At 36.2% G+C, this 27157-nt stretch overlaps 1 protein-coding gene across 4 annotated transcripts in view; it reads right to left on the reverse strand.

Annotated features, from left to right (window-relative positions):
• Nucleotides 1-17316, reverse strand: part of LOC145283728 (uncharacterized) — a 252063-nt gene extending 234747 nt beyond the window's left edge. For 3 of the 4 annotated variants that reach the window (XM_080132784.1, XM_080132783.1, XM_080132781.1), the window contains exon 1: nt 16512-17128. In XM_080132784.1, the coding sequence (XP_079988910.1) occupies nt 16512-16528 (17 nt within the window). In that variant the 5' untranslated portion in view covers nt 16529-17128. Of the gene's footprint in view, nt 1-16511 lie in introns of all 4 variants that reach the window. The other variant, XM_080132782.1, reaches the window with a different exon arrangement.
• Between the last annotated feature and the right edge of the window lie 9841 nt (nt 17317-27157).

A 27157-nucleotide genomic window follows, 5' to 3' on the forward strand; every position in this document is an offset into this window, starting at 1 on the left:
GTCAAACACAAGATGGTGGTCGATTTTGTTTGGAGATGGTCATTAATTTCAAGCTTTAACATATATATATATATATATATATATATATATAATATAAAGCGGAATGTCTGTGTGTGTGTGTGTGTGTGTCTGGTCACGAATAGACTCCTATATGGGTGACTATTTTAAAAAACTGATTACATATAATGATAGAAGATGTATCGAGACACAGGAATGGGTATGTTTGATCTGGCAGAACGGTGGTTCATTAAAATTGTGGGGTCTGCGTTCGTGCCTGGTCCACAAAGTATGTAAATAAAAAATTTAAACAAAAAAAAAAAAACGTTTACAAGTGTTTTTGATATAGATGTACATAAGAATACTTTGATAAGTATGTTTTAACTTAAATAGGGATGGTATAATAAAATTGTGGGGTCTGCGTTCACGCCTGGCCTCCATAGAATGGAAATAGGCACAAACTTTAATAAAGACTTTTCATATCTATCTGCGTAAGTATACTTTGATAATTATGTTTCAGTCTGAAGAAATATGGTATAATAAAATTATGGGGTGTTCGTTCGCGCCTGACCTCCATAGAATGGAAATATGTCACAAAGTTTAACAAGGGTTTTTAATATAGATCCACAGAATATTGTGATAAGTGTTTCAGTGTGAACAGGTATGGTATAATAAATTATGGGGTTTATCCATTTTATTTTGACTTTCATCATATTTTGCTTTGGTTTTGATACCCCCAAATTCGAAGCTATCTCTTTACAACCCTTCCTTTTCATAACCTATCATACTTTCATAAATCAGAGTCCATTTTCTGTAGGCTGTTTTTGAACCCAATCAACGACAGATACTTTTGCTAGTATATATACATATATATATATATATATATATATATATAATATTCTATTGAAGTGAGAATGTGTGTGTGTGTGTATGAGGACACTTCTCAACCTATATACTCCAGGAATTTTTAATCTGCAGACTTGAATTTCGGTATATAGGATGTTCAGACAGGTGGAAAACTTTTTAATTTGTTTCCATTCAGAAAAACGGCTGCTAAGGGGTCAAAATTGAAAAATTGGTATGTGGGAGGCCACCGGATTTTTACTTGTGTTCAACTGTTTCACGACTGCACATGCGCGGCCATGAAATATGACAGTATGAGTTGCTTAGAAAACACTCTTTGAAAGCCATGTCAAGCTGGTGTGATGGTTATCGTACTTGACTCACTGTCTTTAGGTTTAGGGTTCGATCTCGGCTCGAGTATTTTTTTAAAATTTACTTACAAGAAGTAAACCGTTTAGAAAAAAACATAATACTCGCATGCACGCGTTTCGGTTTCAGTCCGTTTTTTTTTGTTTTGTTTTTTTTTCATTTTTTAAAAGTATTTAATGTTACGTTTAATACCTGCGGTACTTTTGTTTATATTTAAATAAAAATTCTACATTAATTAAAATATATTTATGCATATTTTACGACAGGGTAACGCCGGGTATATCTACTAGTATATATATAAAAGTTAGAATGTGTGTATGTTGTGTGAGGACACTTCTCAACCTATGTACTCAAGAAATTTTTTATCTACAGGCTTCAAATTCGGTATATAGGATAATCAGACGTGGAAAACTTTTTAATCGATTTTCATCCGGAAACAATGGCTGCTAGGGGGTTAAAATTGAAAAATTGGTATGTGGGGATCATCAGATTTTTATCTGCTTGTCAACTACTTTGCGAATGTGCATGCGTGAATGGTTCAGGTAACAGATTCCTTATGTTAAGAATAAGTAAGTTTGAAAACACTTTCAAGATTGTGTCAAGCTAGCCTAATGATTATCGTACTTGACTCATTGTCTTTAGGTTTTGGATTCAATCTCAGCTAGAGTTTTTTTTTTTTTTTACTTACAAGAAGTAAACTGTTTAGAAAAGGCATAATACTTGCATGCACATGTCTCAGTTTCTTTCCGTTATTTCACTTCATTTTTTTTTTTTTTTTTTTTAAAGGAACTTAACATTATACATAATACCTACGGTATTTCTGTGTATAATAAATATTAATTCTGCATTAATTAAAATACAGAGTCCGATCTCTCTAATCTTTCTCTTAGCGACCAACTGACACCACAAGACAAAATGTAATTCTTTTTCCAACAAGATGGCGCTACATGCCACGTCTCACAGATCACTGACACGAGTTCATGACATGTTTACGAAAGAGAGAACAATAAGCAAAGGGTTATGGCCACCAAGTTCCTAGGACTTGTCAACATGTGATTTTTATCTTTGGGGGACTTTAAAGAAAACGTTTATGCAAATAATCCTCACAATCTAGACCAACTAAAGAATAACATTACCAACGCTATCAGGAGAATCATCTACAGACAGTATCTGAAAACGTTGTTAAACGTGTCCAGAAATGCATAGATGTTAACGGGGAGCTTTTTAGCATCTTTTATAACGCTCAATGCTACAGGTAATTTAAACAACGCTACAGGTAATTTAAACAACGTTACAGGTAATTTAGACAATAAGAGAATGTTCTTCCTCTCTACTACATTTTCTGGGCTACTTTTAAGTGGGCCATCTTGTATAATATTTATATGTATTTTATGACCTGGAAATGCCGGGCACCCTGCTAAAAGATTTATTCTACCACTAACCCTTAGTCCAAAGGGACGTGCTATCAACCTTAGGGTAAGTAGTAAGTTTTGTTGTTGTTTATTTGCTTGTTTTTTAACTATGGATTTTTAATGTTTCTAAAAGTCAGATGCTGACGAAATAAAAAGAAATTTTTTTTAAACACTTTCAGAACTTTAAAACCATGCAAATCGATAAATTTACAAAAAAAAAAAAAAAAAAAAATTCGTGCGTTCGATAAATGTTAATCATTGCATATTTTGTTTGTTTTTGATTTCTCGGTTGTTAGCTATACTGCATGAATGACTCTTGGTTAAAACTGCACACTTTGTGAGCACACGCGAAATTTCTATATTTTTAGGCGATTACATGTAAACAGTCTAGAGCAGTATCGGTAAAAATAAAATGAAATAATATTTTAAAGTTGGGATCACTTTTGCATATAAATTTAATGTAAAATGATCACCCAGTTTTGGACCAACAGGCGATAATTATTATCCAAGGGGTGCTCCAAAAGTAATGCGTCTTACTTTTAATATTCCGCCCGAATAAATCAGAGGGGATTGCAAATTGCATTGTTATGATAACTGAACTTATGCATTCATGACCTGAAAGTTTCATCTTTTTGTTGTAACTAAGAAAGCAATCCCTGTCATGGACGTACGTCAGAGGCATCATTGAATTTCTGACAAAAGTGCATTGAGAATATTGCTGATCATGTAGAAAAATAAATTCTAGAGGTCTTTCATTTTAATGGTACCACTCCCGTCTTTGTAGCTTTTCAACTTTTTGAGTTGAGAAAAAATAGGAAGCTTTATTTTTGGAATGACCCTTGTATAATAAAGCACGCCCCAGACGCCCATGCACAGCCATAATTCATTGCTAGTAAAAGCGCATTGAGAATGATGTTGACTATGGAGAAAAATAAATTCTGAAGGCCGCTAATTTAAAATGATACCACTCTTGTCTTTGTAGCTCTCAAATTTTGGAGTTTAAAAATAGGAGGCTTCACTTGGAGAATGACCCTTGTTTATCTCAAAAAAACTTTAGCCATTGTTCGTCGCTGGCTAAAGTTTATTGAAAATGGTGGTGACCATGGAGCAGAGAAGGTGGTACTTGTACAGTTTAATCAAGACATTAACAAATGAAAATATCGGAAAAAGTTATATTGTACGTATCCGTTATGGAATGAAGTTCTCCGAAAAAAATTTTCACTTAATTTCATGAAGTAGTTTTTTTTTTATTTTTACAACGAAAAAACAATTTGTTAAGATACCGAGCAAAAGGTTCGATTTGTAGGAAGAAAAGCTAGTAATAAAGTTGAGGAGGGAGTGTCGGCACTTTACATGGATGTAATCTCCCCGTGGCGTGATAAAAATTCCTATAATGGCTGACTTCAACGTGTTTCTCATAAAAACGTATTTTTCCGCTGTAAAAAAAAAAAAAATATTCGATCAAATTAAATGAAATTTATTTTTGGAGATCTTCAGTTCAAAACGGATACGTACAATATAACCTTTCTTCGATATTTTTATTTTTTAATGACTTGATTAAACTGTACATGTACGGAAAAGGTTACTTGTTTTAATGTCTTCGTAGCTCTTCAATTTTTTTTTAGATAAAAAATAGGAGACTTTACTTTTGGAATGACCCTTGTAAATCAGATACACAGTTAGTGTAAACTCCCTTAATTTAGACCGAGAAAAAAAGATGGCTGATATCAGACGATCACACAAAGTCTTGAGAATCGCTCTAAAATACTGGTAATAAAATATTACATTTTCAAATGATTGATGACAGTTATAGGTGTGATTTTGTTTAATTTTCGATTTTTGAGCGATTATCAAGACTCCACATGACTGACTAATGTAAGCAATGATTTCTGTTCTAACTTAACAGAACTGACACTAAACTACAAAACGCTTTAAAATAAGTTAAAATAAACACACACACACACAAAACTGATCAGGTAGGTAGAAGAGCTGGTAACATTTATTGGTGGTGCTTTGTTATTAGAGCGAAAACAAAAATATTGAATTTCAAGTAAAACCGACGACATTTACTTAATTGTCATGTCGCAGTAATTAATATATCCAAAAATTATGAAAAACAATGTGGTGGAAAATTAATTATTAATGAAAACAGCGTTTGAAGACAATTGCAAAAATTGAGTTTTGCTAAATTAAACTAAGATTTCAGAAAATTATTAACTCCCTTGTTACAAGTCGAACTCTCTAGTTTCCTTTTTTTTTTTTTTTTTTTAGAAAAACTCGATTTTTGCTAATTGTCTTTGAAAACTATTTTCATTAATAATTAATTTTCTATTTTATTGATTTTTTTTGTTTGTAATTTTTGAATATGTTCATTACTGTGATATGCCAATTAAGTACCTATTTACAATGCCTCCCCATGGGGCAGAGTTAGACCAGGGTCGTTTTTTAACGTGTAGAAAAGGAACAAAAATAAAAATTGTCACAGTCGTGAAGAATTGCGCCTCCACTGAGAGTGAATAAGAAATTGAAGTGTAGCATCTGAAGAACACATACTACACTTTGATCTTGGCCCAAACTATGCCAATTAAATAAATACAATTGGTTTTTCTTGAAATTTAAAACTTTGATTTTTGAATTTCGCTCAAATAACGAAGATGCCCCCATTTATTTGTTGTATTTAACCCCCCCCCCCGGTTCTATTAACTAGTTAAGCATACCCGAAATTCCTTGTAAATTGATCCGGGTCCCACTGGCTGACATCCCACATTTTGACCTTGTATCACATTTTCCTTCGGTGGGAGAGGTATATTCTAGCCCTCGACCTCCGGTATAGCATCAGAATAGGGTACAGATCATAAGATCATCTTCACAGACATTATATCCTCTTTTGGAAGACGGAATTGATATATCGCCGGTTGCCTCACCGAAATGACGACGCACAATAGGTTTAAACTATCCAGAGTGCCAACCTTCTCCACACACACGTCATTCACTTTTGATGAGAACTGGTAAATAATACTGACAAACAAGCAAGTCCTAAATGTTTTTTAGGGAGTCTTTTTACTGTTTGTGTAGAGCTTGATTTTTTTTTTTTTTTAATTTATTTTATAAACAAACTAGCAGGAAGACCCGACGTTGCCCGGGATTGAATGATGATCAACGAATGTTACACACTCGAAAATTTTTATTGCCATCGAAATCTGTGAAATCGCCCATTTTTCAATCAAATCAGTTGATTGACTGCTGTAGTTTGGGACCCATTGCGGTACACCAGAAGGAAACTTCACATGCCTCCCCGCAGTGACTTAGCCCACAATACATTGCACTGTAGAGAACCTACTGTTGATTTTATAAAATCATTTGTTTATACATAATGGCTTGAATTAAAGTTTAAAATGCAAAAGTCAAGTATCATGCTCCAATTGTGCCCTAAACAGAAACATTCATTTTGAACACACCCCTGTCATATCAAATAATCTACTGTTGATTTTATATGTTGGGCCTTTCTGCTTGTGTGGTAATAAAACTTCTCAAATGCACTTGTAATGTTAAGCTGTGTAAAGTGTTAACTTTGGTCAAAATCAATTGTTCCTTCTTACATCGAATTATTTCAATTAGTGATACTTATCAAAGACATTCTAATACAAAACCTACCTAAGAACACTGCCAAGCACATAAAGTACCTTTGTGCGAAATTTTATAAAAAATCGGCCAAGCCATTTTTGAGTCCATAGGGAACGAACTCACAGACACACACAGATAAAGTTTCTTTTATATAATAGAAGAAATAAGGATATTATTGTAGATGAACCCTCTCAGCTACCCCCACTCCCAACACAAAAAAAAAGAAAAGAAAATAAGATTCTAGTATTTTTTATCTGCGATTATGTGTGAACACCATAAGAAACTTTGGTGGAAAATAAATGAACAAAACAAAAAAAAGTTAATTTAGAATTTAAGGCAGGGGATCAATTTCGCATATAAATTCAATGTAAAATCATTGACCATTTGTGGGATATTCTTGAACCGCATAATGTTGTTTTAGTCCATTTAACTAGATTTTTAGGACTTAGGGTTCAGAATTTTTATCCCATTATGGTAGGTTTTTTTAGGGGTAGGAGGTAAAATCCTTAACCCTAAATGCAAGTATCCTCCCTACCTAAAAATAATGGCACAGAATTTATCTCCTTTAGTAAAAATGGTATTTATGCAGAATACAGACCGTGCTATTGTTTTAGATAGGGTCTTCAAGTTAAATTCAACTTTTACGGCAACTTTTGTTTATAAATAAAATGCCCTCCCCATATTAAGAATGGGTTTCTAAATATTTTATTTCAGTCGTTATTCTGCATAAGTACTGTAACAGCAAATCTTTATCAAGTACCCTAAAATGACAGTGGTTCAGAAATGGACGTCCCACTTGTACTACTTCAAATTCAAATTGCGTGATAATCATCTTCAAATTCTAAAATATTTTTTATCCGCAAGTGTACCCGGCATTGCCCGGTATTAAATGTAACATTAATTCCTTAAAAAATAATGAAGTAAAAGAAAAACGAAAGGAACTGAGACATGTGCGTGCGAGTATTATGTTTTTTCTAAACAGTTCACTTCTTGTAAGTAAAAAAAAAAAAAAAAAAATACTCAAGCGGAGATCGAAACCAAAACCTAAAGACAGTGAGTCAAGTATGATAACCATTAGGCCAGCTTGTCACAACTTTAAAGTGTTTTCAAACCCATTTATTCTTAACATACAGTATCTGTCATATAAACAATTCATGCATGCGCATTCATGAAACAGTTGACAAGCAGATAAAAACCCTAACCCTCCCCCACAAGTACCAATTTTTCAATTTTGACCCCTCAGCAGCCCTTTTTTCCGGGATGAAAACTGATTAAAAAGTTTTCCATATGTCTGAATACCCTATATACCAAATTTCAAGCCTGTAGATTAAAAATTTGTTGAGTATATAGGTTGAGAAGTATCCGCACGCATATACACGTTCTCACTCTTCTATATAGATAGATTATTATCTATTTACTTTTTGTCACATTTTTTGAGGTCTCTGTATATGTAATTGTCTAAAAAATAGAATCTCATTTTGTAGGTAGTGGGGGTGGTTTAGCTGAGGGTGAGAAAACTTGCTCAATGTTCAGATAAAATTATCAAGCTGTTGAAATGTGCGTTTTGTTTTATATGGGGTGCTTGATAATCAGTTTTATTACAGAAATAAAAGCATTCCTCAAATAAATGATTAGTTTTGGTCGGAGTGGCAGTATCTACATTGAAACATTCCATGGTTTTGTATGCTTTTTTTTTTCTTTTTAAGTAATTTTAAGTAAGCTTTACAAGAAAACATAAATGGGACTCATTCCAAAAGTAAAGCCTCCTATTTTATTAACTCAAAAAGTTGAAGAGCTACGAAAACAGGAGTGCTATCATTAAAATGAGCCACATCTTGTGCTTCAGAATTTATTTTTCTACATAGTCACCACCATTCTCAATGCACTTTTGCCAGGAACTCAATGATGCCTCTCGGCTTCTGGCACACGTACATAACAGGCTTGTTTTCTCAGAGTCTCACACCATCAATATCTGCAACAGAGAGATGAAACTTTTAACAATGCAATTTGCAATCCCCTCTAATTCATTCAGACGAAATAAAAATAATTGGAGGCATTACTTTTGGAACGCTCCTTGTATATATAACATTTGATTAACACAAAAATTAATATTATAACATTTGGTTAACACAAAAATTAATATTATAACATTTGGTTAACACAAAAATTAATATCATAACATTTGGTTAACACAAAAATTAATATCATAACATTTGGTTAACACAAAAATTAATATTATAACATTTGGTTAACACAAAAATTAATATTATAACATTTGGTTAACACAAAAATTAATATTATAACATTTGATTAACACAAAAATTAATATTATAACATTTGGTTAACACAAAAAAAAAAAAAAAAGATAAAAAAATGTCACTGTATTGTATGCATGAAAGTTATATGCATAATGATTATATGATGCAATCATTATATATGAGGTGGTTTGGGAAAACCTAATATTGTCTGGACCTGAACGATGGAACTCTATATTCTTTTTGTGTTTAATAAATAATTTATTTTTATTTTTATTCATTTACTTATTTTAAACATTTTATAATATTCAATTTATTAGAGAGGGTCGAAGGACTTATACAGCTTTCATTGCGTAATAGGGGTGTCAATTGGTGACATTACTTGAAATACATTTCTGTAAGTTTATAGGCACACCTGGCGTTTTTCAGGAATCTCTATATATTCCTGTGCACTTCTATTTCCAGCCTTTAAGAATCGAAATGCTAATAAGGTATTTAGTTCTTTCCTACTGCAAAAACTTAGACATCAGAGTCGGAAAGTGGGTTGGTTGGTTGGTTGTTTTTGTTTTACGGCATATCAACCCTTTTCGGGTTATTTAATGCCGAATCCAAAAATTTTGAAGAAAAAATTTTTAATAGAATATATTTGTTGTTTTCAAGTCGGTTTCTATTTAACCCATAGTTGGAACCCTACCAGGTACTACCACCCCGGGTCAGAGTGGACCTGGGAGCAATGGTAATTAAAGGGTGGCTCCACACTCTCCAAAGCCTGCAAGCTGGAGCCTCACCACTGGATATAGTTTAAGGTCATATCCAGGATCCCCATTGAGGGACTTTTACCCTCTGCAGGGAGGCAGTCGGTGTATTCTAATGCCCCAACGACAGGGCCCGGAAAGTGGGAGTGAGAAGTCAGCAACCCCAAGAAGGGGCACTGTAACCTGCAAAGAGTGCCTGAATAGCAATAAGCTAACCTCTTTCTCAAAGAGAGACAAAGCCTAGGAGAGTGGATCTCCTAGAACTGCACAGAACCAGCATTACACCGCAATCAACAGGGACCAGGTCATTACAGGAATGGTTTAATCTCTTTATTTTTGGGGCCGAGAATAACAATCCCTAGCTGCTGCACAAGCTCTTTTATGATTTTCAAGTTATAAATAAAATAAATGTCTTTTTTACCGATGGTAACCAGAAATGAAGATTACGCTCTAATGTCGTCCACCTTTCATTAAGATGAAAAATACTTATCCAAAATATTTTGGGTTGTTGAAATTTGCTAGCTAGGAGCTCTGCCAACTATTCTATAGCAAAAGCTCGCAGGAGTTTCAGCTTCTTCTGGAAGTTTCATTTGGTCAGGCATGAAATTACACGCTAAATTCGTTTCGGCAAAAACCTTCAGTTCTTGTTCCATTTTCGTTACAACAATACGTGTCGGTCTTGTTTTATTGAGAATCCAATTTTAAGGGAAGACTTTTCCTGCTCATCTATCTGCAAAAAACGGCAGTCAAAAAGGAACTCATGATTTCTGTGAAATAGCGAATTTATCTGGACTTGAACCTCTGGACACGCCATCAGTCAGGAAAGATTACCACAAGGACTATCAGCGCGGAACATGCACATCGTGAACCCATAGACTCCAATTCCTTCGCAACTGCTCCATGAATTGAAACTTTGGTTGATTTTGCAGATCTTTTCCCATTTTTGGAGACTAAATCAATCACTATAGCTGATAGTGTCTGCAAGTGCAGTCATCTCTCGCCTGAACATGATCTTTGCCAGACAAGGGTATCCAACTGATTTAAAGTCTGATAATGGACTCCCATTTCAAGACTTTTGCCAATCAGTCAGGTTTTAGGCACAGAAAAATCGCACTTGTATGGCCTGAGGCAAATAGACAGGTGGAGCACTTTATGCGTATTTTAAAAAGATTTGTACTTGCTACCATGGTGGAAGGTCACGATTGGAAACCCAGTCACCCCACTTTCTAAGGCTATATAGTCACCCCCCTCATCCCACCACAAAAACATCTCTTTTCAAAGCCTGTACTGGCAGAAAAATGAAAATCAGCATACCTAATACTGTTGAGAAACCAGCACTAGGGCCAATGTTGGACAGTATAGAAAAAAAAAATAATTCCAAATGAAAGAAAATGAAATCGTATGCGGGCAAAAATAAAGATAAAAAATCAACACCCCTCTGCCTAGGTCACAAAATCCTGGTCAGGCAAGGTTTCCCCATTATACAACCCCAAACCATATACGGTCACAAAAATAAAAAGAAAGCGTAATATGATAACCATGCAGAGAGGAAACCACCAAGTCATCAGAAACTCATCTCTGTTCAAGCGAGTAAGCTTGAGCACATTCAATAAGAAGAAGAGTCAGACTTAAACTCGGAAGGCAAATACTGCCTACACCCACAAGAAGAGCATTGAGGAACACTCACAACCAAAATGGCTGACCAACTTCCAAGACTAAACCCATCATGGAAAAGACTGCTTCCAACCAGATTCAAAGACTTTATAATGAAGTAACACACACACACACAACAAAAAAAAAAAAAAAAAAAAGAGAGAGAGAGAGCAATGCATTCCACCAAGAATTAGAGGAATGTAATGTTGTAATCAAAGGGACATAAATCCCAAAGAGTTATCTACCCCTTTAACTACCCTAAAAGCATGTGAAAAGAAAACATAAAAGGCTAAAAAAAAAAAAAAAAGTTGTTTTTTTATCTTTATTTTTTACTCACATTCACCCCTAACAAGCCATATTGCCATTTGGACGTAAGCGGCTACTATACAGAACCATGCCTAGGAAAGATTAAGATGTTGGTTTACGTTACATTTTAAATTTCTGCATATAAGTACAGTCAAGGAAGCAGGTAACAGGAAGGGAATTCCAAAGTCTAGCCATTCGAGGGAAGAAACTATTAGAGTAAAAAGCTTTCTGGCATTTAAGGAGTGAAGGGGTGTGATTTTGTTGCTAAGCGGGTTTGTCAGGGATATGCATGTTGAGGGGGCACAAGTGCAATGAGTTCATCAGAGCACATTTGATTAAAATATTTGTAAAACAGGCACAGGAATGCAACATTGCGGCGATGGGACAGGGGTTGGAGCTTAGTTGACAAAGTGGAATCTAAGACTCTTTTTTGAACCCTATCCAAAAGGGAAAGACTAACGGTAAATGCACCAGCTCAGATGTTGCAACAATACTCCATGCATGTGCAAATGGTGGCCTTGTAGAGGTAAAAAATATTCTCAGATGTAAGTAGTCTTCTAGCATGATAGAGGGAACCCACCTTCTTTGTATCAACCTTCACAATTATCCTCTATGTATTTGTTCCAGCTCATATTGCCTGTGAATGTTAAGCCGAAAACCTTGAAGGAAGAATTCTCAGGTAGGTGTGTTATTTGTCGTGGATATCAGTGGTTGGAGAGGCTTCTTGTAATCATTAAAGGAGAGCAGCTTATTCCTACTTTTTTTTTTTTTTACACAGTGATCACCACTTATCAAGGCCCGGAAGCCACTCAGGGATAAGGGTTATTGCAAGTACATTACGTTAGTGTGGAGATTTGATGAAGTGTTTACTTAAGGGGACGGTTCATTAGGAATTTGTTAACATTGGACTTAAACACATCCAAGTTGTAGTCCGGTGGGAAGCAGGCAGACGGAACAGAGTTCCACAGGCGTGCAGTTCTAAGAAAGAAGCTTTGTTCATGGAATCCGCGTTTTGATTTAGGCACAGATATAGAGTGGGGGAAATTTTTCACAGTGGATTCAGCTAGACGGGTGTTTTTCGTGAAAGATTGGCGAGGGGGGACCAAAGATTGGAGTTCAGACGAGCACCTGCCATGTAAATAACGATAAAACAAGGATAGGCTCGCAACGTCTCTTCTGTGGGAGAGAGGTTGCAAGGTAGAGAAAAGGGCATCCCCCACTAAGCCACGAAGTCTATTTTGTACTCTGCCAAGGCAGGATACGCTGTTTTTAGCAGCTCCTGCCCAGATATGGCAACAGTATTCCATCCTTGGCTTACTAGCATTAAATATTAGCATCCATTTATGGCCCCATTCCACTACGGCCTGGAAGTCATTTTCTAAGAATTCTGTCATCGTCTTAGATTTGTGTACATCTGTTCTTTCCTTGTGCATGTTATAGAGCATTGTATCATCAGCAAATATACTTATCTCGGACACAATATTGTCAGGGAGATTATTAATGAATATCAGGAATAATAGTGGTTCAAGAATCGACCCCTAAAGCACTCCTGCATTAATGTTATGCTGTTTTGATGTACATCCATTAATAACAACCTGGATGGTCCTATTGTCTAAGAAGGATCTAATTATATTTAGTATACGTCTAGTTATACCGTACGATTATATTTTCATTAGCAGTCCCTCATGCCAAACTTTGTTACACGGCGAGCAGGCTGTAGTTAATACCTATCTGTGTTCTGTTCTCTTTTCTTGCTACCTGATATTCGCGAGCTGGGACCTTTCTGTTCCCAAACAGGGAAACTTAATTCAAAGATCCCATTTAAGGGAATAAACTACAGAACTCAGGAGTTTCCAAGACGAGACTGACACGTTGTCGGAACGAAAATTGAACAGGAACTGAATGTTTGTGCGGGTAATTTCATGCCTGCGCAAACAAAACTTTTGAAAGAAGCTCAAACTTCTGTGAACCTTTGCTAAAGAACGGCCGGCAATGCTTCTGGCTAGTAAATTTCAACAGGATAATGCAGCTTTAGAATATACAGTATAACCCGGATATAAGAGACTTCTCGCGGTCATGGTGCTCTCTTATATCCGGGTTATACTTATATCAAGTGTTCTTATATCCAGGTTACACTATACATTAACACAGGCTCTAATTTGAGACCAGAGAAAATCTCTTTTATATCCGTTTTTCTTATATTCGGATCTCTTATATCCGGGTTACACTGTATATGATTGGGAGGGGGGGGGAGCTGTCTCCAAATGCCTAGAAGTTCACGAACAAACAGGAACTACAATTTAGATCTATAGATGTTGTTGTTGGCAAAAAATACAATAAATTTGTACTTTAACCCCACGCCCTCCCCTAGTTTTTTTTTTTTTTTTTTACGTGTGAACATCCTATTTAAAACTTTGCAGAAAAATAAACAATTATTTTAGAATTCAAAAAAAGGTTTCACATATAAATTTAAACTAAAATAATCTCCCAATTCAAGGTCCTTCTAACTTTTGGTATTATTATACAAACACCGTGACAGCGTTAGGGTTAGGGTTAGGATTAGGGTTTAGGGTTAGGGTTAGGGTTTAGGGTTAGGGTTAGGGTTAGGGGTAGGGTTAATTCGCTGTCACGGTGTTTGTATAGTTTTACCTAACTTTTTAGGGTAGTTAACTAATTTCTTATTACTAACCCTAAGTTCGCGTGGCAAGATCGTAAAACCACACGGAATCGCCTAAAAAAAGTAGACCTACCTCCAAAACGCACAGAATTCATCTCCCATAGCAACATTTTTTTGTTAACTGCCCTAAAACACGAGAATAACCCGAAAATTGTGGGATAATTTTACGTTAAAATTATATGCTAAATTAATCCCCCAACTCTAACAATATTTTTTTTTTTTTTCTTTCCCCGTTAGATTTTTCAAGGTGTTCACAAATAATCGCCTAAAAAAAGTAGAATCTCATTGGAGGGGGATTTAGCTGAAGATGTTAATTTACAATAATGCTAAAAATATTAAATATAATTGGTTTAAATGCAATAATAAATCATTTTGAAACTATGGATTTGCAACATTTGGGGGTGGAGGTCAGATTCCTCGAAAACGAAAGATAACCAAAGATTTTAGGATGTTTGTGCAAAGAAAAGTAACAGATCGATTCTTTAAAATAAGATTACAGAAACAGGGGACATAACTCAGATTGCTTATTTTAGAAAGTATATCTTAGATTACTTTCAATTTTTACTTATTAATCGTTATTTAATTAAATTACATTAATTTATTTTTAAAAAAATAATATTTTTGATATAAATTTACGAAAACAGAACTGGAAATTATTTAAATTTTAATTACATTAATTAGAGTTCTGTTTTTGCTGTTTGTTGTTTAATTAAATTGGTTGACGTCCTCCTACATACAACGCCTGGTATTCCCAGTTAGTCACCTATCTGGTACTGGCCAAACTTAATGTTGCTTAACTTCAGTGATCTAATGAAATCATGCAACTTATTGTACCGCGTTGAAATAATAACGTTATTATTTAGAAAGCCGGTGCCAATAGTGGACATATAAAATAATCGGAAAAGGGCAAATTTCAAGCGAAATTTAAAAAAAAAAAGGCTAAACTGCTTTAAAAAAAAAAAAAAAAAGGCTAAATTCGCGAAATTTGGCTTAAAAACGTAGTGGTTCTAAAATGGGTGATCGAATTACTATAACGTTTCATTAGAAACTGGAGCAGTATCAGAATTTTTGTAGGAATTTTTGACACCCCTAACACGAAACTGCCAATACAATATAAAAATCTCGTAATTTCTCTGTTAAAAGTGGGTTATTTATTTTCTTTATGGATTATACTTCCAAAATAAACTATTACAGTTGTTTTAAAAGTAATAGAAATATTTTTTTTTTTTTTTTAAAACAGTAATGAATTTTCCGAACTCAATATTTTTCAATTTTTAAACTTTAAAAATCTATAAAAATTTTTCTATTGATTCTATTTTTACGATATTTTCAGGGTCAATGTGAAATTTTATGTTCTTTCTAATAAACCGAATATAATATTTTAGACAAACGTTTTTTTTTAAATTCACGCCCCCCCCCCCAAGTGTCACCCATTTTGAAATGTCTATTAAAAATTAAATAATTAATTTATGTCGGGGAGTTTTATATATAACAAATTGAAGAGAAAAGGTCAATAAATAATATATTCAAATTTAAAACAAAAAAAAAAAATCGCTTTTTTAGAAATTTACCTGTAAAGTCCGAAGTTTAAAACCTTATTTTATAAGAACACATTGTTTTTTTTTGTCTTTTTTTTTTTTAATGAAACCTTGGTCCTTGCTCCTTTAATTGAAAAAATAATTAGGGCTTGAATTACATTTTTCGAGGAGTTATAAGCTTGGAAAGACAGGGGGTCGAATAATTCACGCCTCTCATTTTGAAATGTCTATTAAAAAGTAAATAATTATGTCGGGGAGTTTTATATATCACAAATTGAAGAGAAAAGGTCAATAAATAATATATTCACATTTAAAACAAAAAAAAAAAAAATCGCTTTTTTAGAAATTTACCTGTAAAGTCCGAAGTTTAAAACCTTTTTTTTTTTAAAGAAACACATTGTTTTTTTTTGTTTGTTTTTTTTTAATAAAACCTTGGTCCTTGCTCCTTTAATTGAAAAAAAAATTAGGGCTTGAATTACATTTTTCGAGGAGTTATAAGCTTGGAAAGATGGGGTGGAATTATTCACTATTTTCACGAAATTTCTGACACTACAGCACCCCTACAAATATTTAAATATTGACGTTTTTCATTTTTTTTTTTTTTTTTTTGATAGTCTGGTAGATTAGTGTCGAGTCGATAATAATCCGCTGAAAAAATTGAAAAAAGGGCGAAACTAAAAATATATAGGGGGATATCGCTCGTACACGTGAACTGAACCAGAACCATTAACCAATCTCTGTCCCTCCCCTCTCCGCTATTAGCAGCAGAAAGCCATTTTTAACATGGGGAGGAATGTTTTGTAACTATTCTGTACTTGTACCTTCACTTTAATAATAATAATAATAATAATAATAATAATAATAATAATAAACTTCCTTGTTTCACGATTTATTTCCCTTGTTTGATCTGTCGCCTTTCTTTGTACAAGCACCGATTTTGGTACGTCTACGGAATTTGAACCGAAGTTTATTTGTTTTTTTTTTTTTTTTTTGTTCAAATTCTGTAGAAGCACATACATTTTAATACAAAATCGCGTACACAAAGTATAAATAAGTAAATAAAAAGTAAGCAGACTACTTACGCTTTCAGTATGTTCATGATAGTTTTGTGATATGTATATTTTTTTCTTTGGATAAATTGAAATAAAACTGTGGCAATTTATTTTTTGGGCTGAAGAAAAGGACGTAAAAACATTGAAAGTTGAAGTGTCATCCGCACGCCATCAGTGGGAAAGAAATGAACACTTTTGAATTTTTAACAAATTAAATGCAACATATAAGTCTTCCAAGTAGTTACTTTTTCTCCCAGAAATTAAAAATACGACGACGACAACAACAATAATAATAATAAAAATAATCCTTTGTATTGTCTGAAGTTGCAGTCCTTCACGGCTCAACGGCCAATGTTAAGTCGACACTAACTTTACCGCACGACTTTTACTTCCTGGGTTGTTATTTATTTAAGTAATACAGACTTGTTTTGCAGGTTAGGTTAGGTTCACTAATAAAAAACAAAGTTGTCAATTATTTCAGCAATAAAAATAACTTGTTGCTGAGTGAAGTTGACAAGTAGGAAATTCTACATAAAAATGGTAAACTCTGCCCGAATGCTTGAAAATGTGACAATCACTTTAGAAGAGAGATATTCGAGTGTCTTTTTTTTCTTCTTTTTGTGATTCGTTCGTTTTCTTTTGTGTGTGTGTGTGTGTGTGTGTGTGTGTGTGTTTTGTTAAAGAAAAAGGAAATACAAACTTGTAAATGTGTGTGTGTGTGTGTGTGTGTTTTTATAATACTAGTGCATTTACTCGTCCCTCTCAACACATTTAAAGAAAGAAAAAAGGTTCAATTGTATTACAGGGACTTTTAGATTCGGGATACTTAGAATTCAACCTATGAAAAAATAAAATGAATAATAAATAAATAATACATAAAAATCTTTATGATGTACGTCCCCGTCTGGGAACGGAAATGTCATGTTCCAAAAGTTACGTAAATAAATCAAGTTCTTTATTTTATCAAGAAAATCGTTTTTTTTTTTTAACGATTAATGTGAAATCGGTAGCATTACAAAGCTGATCTCGCAAGTTTGAATTATGGTGGACTTATCTGCTCTTGTTTTTTTTTGTTTTGTTTTTTCAAGATGGCGACGTGAGATATTTCCTTTTTGTTTACTCATAAAATTTGATTTTCTTACTTAAAGCAAAAACCACTTGATCAATTTACGTAATTTTTGGAATATGATATCTTCGTTCTGTGATTTTTCGGTATTTTCTATATTTTTACTGTTTTGACTAGGCTGAATTCTGGATAATAACCATATTTTGCTAAAATTTTTCCGTAAAATTTATTGTTGGTCTTAAATTTTATTTATTTATCCTTCGATAAAATTCTAATTCACTATTTTAAGTGTTCAAAATGTAATCTTGGTAAAACTGGGGCCTTTCACTCCAATGCTACCATCCACCTGTTGCGAGGCCGGCCGTCTGGGGACAATCGGTCCAACAACTAACAAGGTAAACATGGGCAAAAGTAAACGGCAAAAAGGCAAAGAAGAACGACAAACAGGTTGTTTGGTTAAAGACGAGGGTTCCTCTTTTATTTGTAAAGGAAGTGTGAAATAGTGTTTGAGATCGTATGATCGGGATGCTGGCTGTTTGGAGGGTCGCACGTCACAGGAGGCTAAGGACTGGAGGTCTGGAACAGGTACTCTAGACGTACTGTGGTTTAAGGTTGCTCGCTGAGTCTGGAATGATCAGCTGGACGTCAGGGCGATCTGGAATGGTCGGTGGACACGGAGAACATGGGTTATCAGTGTTTAGGAACGGACGGTAGACACTGAGAACGCAGGATCAGTGCTTAGGAATGGATGGAAGATCGATACTGAGATTGAAGGGTCAGTGTTAAGGAAGGACGAACGGTCGAAGCTGAGAACGTAGGGTCAGTGTTAAGGAACAGATGGTAGACACTGAGAACACGAAGTCAGTGTTTAGGAATGGACGAAAGATTGACACTGAGAACGTAGGGCCAGTGTTTAGGAATGGACAAAAGATTGACACAGAATGTAAGGTTAGTGTTAAGGAATGGACGAATGGTCAGGAGTCAGGTGTAGGCGAGGTTGCAGACTGGAGGAGCAAGGTGCGCGCGAGGTTGCAAGCCAAAGGAGCAAAGTGCAGGCGAGATTGCCGATCGGAGGAGCAAGGTGCAGGCGAGGGTTGCCTGGGAGGGTTGCATCAGATTCCTGTGCCTCTGCTATTAAATCTTGGCTGAGTGGGCTGTCTTCTAAGGTGTTGATGTTGGATCTGGACAAGGCATCTGCAACAGTGTTGTTACTTCCTTTGGCATATTGGATATCAGAGGTGAATTGTGAGATGTAATCCAGATGTCTGATTTCACGGGCAGGATACTTGTCAGAGTTGTTTGAGAAAGAGCTTGTCGGTGGTTTGTGATCAGTCAAGATAGTGAAGTTCCGCCCTTCCAGTAGGTGTTTAAAGTGCCTGATGGTGAGATATATTACCAGAAGCTCTTTCGAGAAGGTACTGTATCTTGACTGAGCTAGTGATATCTTTGCGGAGAAGAATGCAATGGGTTTGCATTGGTCGCCACACTCTTATTCTACCACAGCTCTCACTCCACTATCCGAAGCATCTGTTGTGAGGTATATCTGCGTCAATGTGTCCTCATTTAGAAGCGCTAACTTGGTAAAGTAAGCTAAAGCTGTTTTTTACTGCTTTAAAAATGCTTTTTCTTAGTCACCCTCCAAGGTGATGGCTTTGTTTTTCCTCTGGAGGAGATTTGTCAGGGAGGTGAGGAGGCTTGAGCATCCGGAGATGCATCATCTGTAAAAATTCACCATTTCCAAGAAACGGCACAGCTGCTTTATGGATGTAGGCGTTGGAAAATCCTGGATGGCTTCTATCTTAGCAGGAAGTGGGGGGATCCCGTGAGCATCTGTGTGGCGTCCAAACAAAATCTATATGTTGTGCACCGAATTTGCACTTGTCTGGGTTGATTTGGAGACCATAATGTCTTAGACGGTAAAATACTTCTTCTAGGTGTTCTTCATGGGAATTGGTATCTCTGCTGGCCACCAGGTATTGTCAATGCAGGCATAGACGTATGGAAAACCATGCAAAACTTTATCTGAGCGACTGAGACTTGGTAGTAAATCTTCGTCAAGTCTATTTTCGAGAAGATACGGGCCCCCTGTAAGCCCAAGGCAAAATCGTGAATATGTGAGAGAGGACACCGGTCAGGAACAGTGGGCACATTGAGTTTCCAGTAGTCCACACAGACTCTGAATTCCCCGTTGTATTTTGGTACCAAGTGACGTGGTGAGGCATATAAACTGTCTGAGGAACGGATGATGTTGTCCGCCAACATCTCCTCAAATGCCTTCTTAGCATATGCCATATGTGTGGAGGGAGTCGTCGCAGCCGTAAATATGCAGGTTGTCCAACAGTCTCGATGTGATGTTGTGTCTGATGTTCGCCAGCGTTGGTAGGCTTAATAGGCTGGGTAATGTCCTTGTACCGACCAAGAATTCCTGCATAGCATGGGTCATGCTGCGTTGCCACACTAATCTTAGATGTGTTTAGACGTGATGGAATCCCTGTAATCTTGAGAGATGTGTTGTTGGACAAGGTCCTTGTCTTCATGTGAACAGCCAAATTATAATATGCCAAGAAATCGGCGCCAAGCAAGGGTGTTCTGACGTTTGCTACGGTGAACAACCACTTAAGGTTATGCCTGAAATCGATATTGAGCGTCAATTCTCATGTTCCTGTAGGTTGGCAGGTGGTATTACGCTGGTGGTTGCACAGGTATCAACTAGGAATTTTAGGCCATTGTTCCGGTCCCACACATAAAAAAAATGACTATGTGATTGTGTACCAACAGGGGTCGTCACCACTGCCTGCTGGTTTATTCATTTCCCTGGGTCTTCTGGTGTCTGCAGGGAAGTTGGTACTTGCGGGCTTTGTCACCGAAGTTTTGATGGTACCAGCATTCGCCTGGGTTGTTACTTCGTCCCTGACTTGAGCTGCGGGTACGGCTGCGATTCCAGGTATGTGGTACTGGGCTCCGATTCCGAGTATTTGGTGCTGAGCTTCGTCACCTCTGGAGTAGGGAGAGTTTCAGGTCTTGGAACTCGGCTCTTAACTGAGCTATTGCCTCATCAAAGCATTGAGTGGGGTTTTGAGGGAGAGTTTCGACTTGGTGGGCCCTTTGGTGACCCTGGGAATAAATTTTGTCGGCAGAATTGGCCACAATATCCAGTGATGTGTCTACTGGCACCAGAGCCAGAACTTAGGTAATGTTCGATGGTAACTGATCCATCCACAGGCCTTGAAGGATGGGTTCAGCCATGGTGTGGTTTCCGAGGTGACTTTTCATAAGGCGCAGGAGCTGAGATGGTGTTCTGTCACCCAGAGACACATTAGAGAATAAATCTCTTATAAGGTCCTCATCTCAACGTCCCATACACTTGAGAACGGCTTCTTTAAGGTGGGTGTATGGGAGTTGGCCAGGTGTGTTAAGGAGGATATCTTAGTTGGTGGACACTGAGAACGTGGGGTCAGTGTTTAGGAACGGACGGTAGGCACTGAGAATGCGGGGTCAGTGCTTAGAAATGGACGGAAGATCGACACTGAGAACATAGGGTCAGTGTTAAGGAAGGATGAACAGTCGACACTGAAAACGTAGGGCCATTGTTTAGGAATGGACGAAAGATTTACACTGAGAATGTGAGGTGCAGACTAGGTTGCCGGAAAGTTGCAGGAGGTGCTGGAAGCCGCTGAAACTGGAAGTCACAAGTGTGAAATGAAGTTTGCTGCTGGTGGGTCTCAGGCAGGAAGCAGTAATGAATCGCATTAGTGTTAGGAAAACTTATTAGCCCTGATAAGGGCTGTTTGAACTGCTGCTGGGAATCCCTTGACTGGTGGATTCGGTCGACATGACTGGTATCTCTCAGTCGCTCTTCGGGAGCCTTCGCCTGCTCCCAGACCAGATCCTGACTAGGCCGAGGCAGGCTGTATTCATTTAGGCAGAGTGATGTTAGAGGTGTCGCTCCCATAAGACAAACAAATGACTCTGATTAATTCCAGAACGAAATTTTTGCAATCAAGAGTAGCTTAAGAATTTGTTGATTCTATTTGAATTAATTTTGTCTAAAACTAAAAAGTCAATTGTTTGAATTATTAACGTTAAACTTAATACATTTGAATTCCCACGTGCGTAAAGAAGTCAAGGACAGAAAGAAAGGGAAAGCAAACGTGTTCACTGAGATGTTGTTCATATGTTTAGGGAGCGTTAGCTTTTGCGTCCTTTGCTTAGGGAAAGGAAGATGAAGAGAAGGAGAAAACAGCGAGGGTGAAGAAAGAAAAACAATAAAAAAAAGGAGACAGTGATTTTTGAAACCGCGACACATCCACAAGTTTCTACATTTTTAGGCGATGATGTGTAAAAAGGCGGGAAAACATTTTTCTACACACAAAAATGACAAGCTCAATAATTATTATTGGAGCTTATACAATAGGACAACAAGAGTATGAAATGAAGTCATAAAAATATATATTGGTAGATATAGAATGGAACATTTATTGAATAATGGAATACAAGCAAAATTTGGGGGATAGAAGGGACTCTTTATGCCAGGGCATTTCGAAGCCTAATGCTTCTCATCAGAAGAGTAGACAACGTGCTAGGTAGCATGGGGAAGATGCGGCGTCTAGCGTAGGGTTCATTAGGGACAAAAAAGATTAAGAGGAATTATAGAATGTTGGGGAAGCTTTATTGAATTCTAAATAAATAAAGGAGAAGCTTGTTATATATAGTATGATATATAAGATTGTATATGATCTTTAACATAGTGTTGAGTTTAAGGGGGTATATGTTTAAGGGTTAAATTGGGGGTGTATTGTTGCTGCATGGTAATTTATATTAACGGTTTGTGGGGTGTCTATTATCTATGGAGTTGTATTTTTGACAGGTGCAACCTAAACGGCAAACGGTGGCTATAAAATCGCTTATAATTGGAGGGGGGTATGCAAGGTTGTAATATTGATTAGGTAATATGCGGCAATGTTTTTAAGTTTCTTCTGTTATGATATAGGGAGTATGATTATGAGGGGCGGTCGGAGGATAGGATGGCAATGTCTATGAGAGCGTTTAACTTGATGGAAAAGGTTAAAGGATATATATAGTTGGGAAGGTGGAAGAGTAAGGAGAAATTTACTACTTATAAAAGTGGTAACAATACCAATAATAGTAGGGTAATTATAATAATGAGAATGATAATAATAATGATAATTATAATAATAGTATTAATAATAAAAATAAAAATAAAATATCAGTAAAAATAAAGATAAAAATAAAAAATAAAAATAATATTACCAATAGCTGTGATAAAAGTAATATCAATGTTAATGGTAATAACAATGAAAATGAAGATAATGGTAACGGTTATGGTAGCAATGACGGGGATAATAACGAGGATAATAATAATAACAACAATTATAATGATGATTATTATAATAATAATAATAGCGGTAAAAACAAGAAAATAATGATAATAACAATAGTGATAACAATACTACTACCACTACCTCCACTATCACCACCACTACTACTACTAATAATAATAATGATAATAATGTTAATAATAATTACTAGGGGATGCGTAAAAGAAAGGGATACAGACAAGTGGGGGGTCAGAGTAACAGGAAATAGGGGTGAGGAGTGAAGGGTGAGTGGTCTCGTGAATTAATTAAATAAAGTAAAATAAAAGAATATATATATATATATATATATATATATACACACACATACATATGCATATACACACACACACACACACATATATATATATATATATATATATATATATATCCATATATACAATATATATATATATATATATATATATATATATATATATATATCCATATATACAATATATACAAAAACAGATACACAAAGAAAATACACACAAAAAAAAAGATAAGGGGTGAGGCTATATTGAAAGTAGATGTAGAATTAGCATAATAGTTCGGGGAACAAGAAACCTTGGGTTTATATTAAAGAAGTCCTTCACTGGGAAAGATAGTTTCAAGAGTCCACATTAAAACTTTAAATTTCTTGAAATCCGATTATAAAGGCTATCACATTTATGATTTTTTATGAAAAAGCAAGGTCTAGAAAATGGAATACACACTTTCTCGTTTATGAACACAAGGGACAGGTCTATCCATTCGGCATAGCTACTTTTTGTAGTAGTTCTAATATCCAAGAGATGTTGCAAGAAGCATGGTTTACAGCTGTCTGTTAAAACTCCATATTTCTCCATAAAATAGCCAGGGGGAGGCTACTTTCTATATACTCTCACCCCTTATCTTTTTTTGTGTGTATTTTCTTTGTGTATCTGTGTTTGTATATATGGATATATATATGTGTGTATATTGCGCTGGCTTGGTGAATTCTTTTTTCTCCTATTTTGGATGGCAAAAAACAGTTTTTGTTCAACGAAGACTCTCGTGATGGAATTTACTCAAAACTGGACTGGTTCAGATGCGTTCAATCTAGTGAGATTATCAGCAGGAAGTGACGACTAGACAGGAATTTGGAAGGAATTTAGAGATGGTACACGTGGGTTGGGCTGAACCGGGGGAGCTTATCTTAGGTTATATTTTCAGTATATTTAAATGTTTTAATGTAAATAATAATGGGATGAAGGGCTTAGCATTAATCTAATATTGGAGTCCAAATGCGCTGATTTTTAAATTATTTCTTATTTTTTGGGGGGAGGGGGGCTTGCCAGTGGGGGTTACGGGTGGTGGTTGGATGGTTCTAAATTTAGGTTTTAGGTCTTTGGCCCTGGGAGGGGGTTTCTAAGCTATTTTTTCATTCGGCTTAGGTTTTAGATTGGTTAGGTTATATTCTGGTTGCATCGTGTGCTAATTGGTGGTATGGTTGCAATTTAATAGGTGGTACGGTTTTACGTGGATAGGGTTTGTTAGGCAAAGTTGTCTGAGGGCTTAAGCTTAAAGTAGTTATATTGTTAACTAAGCCTTGCCAAGATGCAGGCGATTCTAGGTCGGTTATTTATTTAATGTTATGTAATGGTTATGTATTCAGAGAGTGTGCTAATATTTTATATTAAAAAGTTGAAGTTTATTTATGGCGATTTTTGCAGATAGCGAGTGCTTAGGGGCGGTTGCAAAAAAAAAAAAAAAAAAGAATTTGGTTTGGGGTGTTGTCTGATAGCCCTTTACTAGGGGAAACGGTTAGTGAGGGATATTGTTACGTTTTATGGACAGCGAAGAAGCGCAATAAACTAGTTCCTGTCCGGTGGTGCATTTTCAGTGGGGTTATTTGCATTTACGTACCTGAACTTTCTCTTGTGCCTACAACTGCAAATTATCTCTGGTTTTGAATTGAGGATATTTAATTTATTAGGTGCTGTTATAATCTCGGTCGCCTCTGCGTAACATAGAAGGCAGTATTTAGAGCCTGGGCTGTATGACTTGGAGTTTCTTAGTATTTTCCATTTTAATGTAAAGTCCATATAAATATATATATATATATATATATATATATATATATATATATATATATATATATATATATAAAACTACTTCATTTAATCATATAAATTGATATATGAAAGTATAAATTTATGTGTAAACTTTAAGTATTTACTTCAACAGTGCTCAATACATAGATAGAGCATGGTAGTAAGTTATAAAACATATATGGCAATTAAGCTATGCAGAATATTCCGCATTTCATCTATGCTAGGATTCATCAGGCTTATAAGCCTGATGAATCATGCTAGGATTCATCAGGCCTGAAAACTTGCATCCATTTGGTGGACCACAAACAAACCTTCTCATAAGGGACCATGTGCATCCAAGTCATCACACGATACTTCATTGACACACACGCACACAAACATCACTGATAGGTTAGTGTTCATTTTTATGAACACTACTCAACAGATGGATGACGTCAAGTCTGAGAAGGGGATCGAACCCTAATAGATCACAATCCATGGCCTCATTGTGTTCATTTATATCATGGCTATTCCAAACTGTGATGGTGAAGGAGCAGAGATACTGCCTGACTAGGATGGGATTTCAGCTTAATGTGACCCCGCAGGCGATCATAGAGGCTGTTCTGTCCAAGGATGTGGCTGTTCGACTGGCGACATTGGCATACATCAATGGCATATATATATAAACTGCAGTGTAGTGTCTGTGAAACAAGCGAAGTAGCATTTACTTCGGTTTGGTCTAGAAAGCAAACATCTGGGGTGGGTGAAGACGGCACAGGAGTGCTTCAATTAAAAGTCAGAGGGGGAGTGTGATAGCAGTGTAGAAGTATGATTCCGGATATCTCAAAATTTGTGACATTTTCTCCGTGTGTGGAAAACTGGTTGGGTATGTTTGAGTGGCTTGGAGCATAAACAAGCATTATAAAGTAAAGGGCAAATTCCATAACCCAAGGATGAGACGACACCACAGAGGATGTCCCATTCCAACAAATTGTCAAAGAAACAATAGTCAGGGCGAAGCAGAGCGATGCTTTATAGGGCCTCTGGTGCGTGCATAGACAATACATCAGATGATGCTTTCTGGTGGCCGGCATGCTCTTGGAACATGATGGTGCTGTGCTCATGGATGAGTGTCTGCTGCAATCCACGACCGATGCCCAATGCACTAACTTGGCTGAACTCGATGCAGCACTGAAGGGCATCAATTTGGTGTTACGATGGAAGCGCAAAGTCATCCACTTAAAAATAGACTCAGTAAGTGTGTATCACTGGCTAGTGGACATGCTCACTGGAAATAACAGTGTACGCACAAGGGTCACAAGCAAAATGTTACTCCAGCGATAATTAGAAATGATAAAGTCGCTGGTAGAGGAGCATGGACTGTTCATGGCCATTGCTCTGATCCCGTTGAGCCAGAACTTTGCGGACCCTATGACGCAAAGAAGCACAAAGGTGGCTAGAGAAGATGAAATGTGTAACTGAGCCTGTGCTGTGAGGAGTGATGAAATGACAAGTAGTCAGATCTTGGAAGTACATAAGAGTAGTGGATATCGAAGCATCCGACGTACAGTGTATTTAGCCTGGCGGGTTTGTCCAATGATTACCAAAGCTAATGTGTATTAGAGCATGTGAAGAATGTCAGACATTTGATCTAGCCGCATTTCATTGGACAAAAAGGAGGATTAGCGGTAATTTGTCTAATTGGCAAAGGCTGGGGATGGATATAACCCACTATGATGGCAAACACTTTCTAATGATCACAGATTGTGATCCAACACATTTTAGCATTTGGCAAGCGTTGTTGCAGCATTATTTAGCATCTCAACATTATTTAGCATCTCAATCGAATATTCTTTGAGCATGGCCCACTGCAGGAACTGCTTATTGATAATGACACTACTTTCACTAGTGGGGAATTCAGGGAGTGTTTGGCCAGCTGGAGAGTGTGCCTGCAGTTTCGTTATCCCTATGTACCAGCAGGCAATGGCATTGCAGAACGATGCCACTGCAGTATTAAATGCATTGCAACTAAAAACATGTGCACTGTTCAGGAAGCAGTGTATTGGAACAGCTTCATGCCAAATGACAATACATCATTATTGCCTGCACTTGCCAATGGGATCTACAGATATGAGGTTAGAATAAGGAATATCAACCCAGTTCTTATTTCACAAAACAAGT

Source organism: Euprymna scolopes, chromosome 8, assembly GCF_053919585.1.
Source record: "Euprymna scolopes isolate OS-2025 chromosome 8, ASM5391958v1, whole genome shotgun sequence".
NCBI lineage: Eukaryota > Metazoa > Mollusca > Cephalopoda > Sepiida > Sepiolidae > Euprymna > Euprymna scolopes.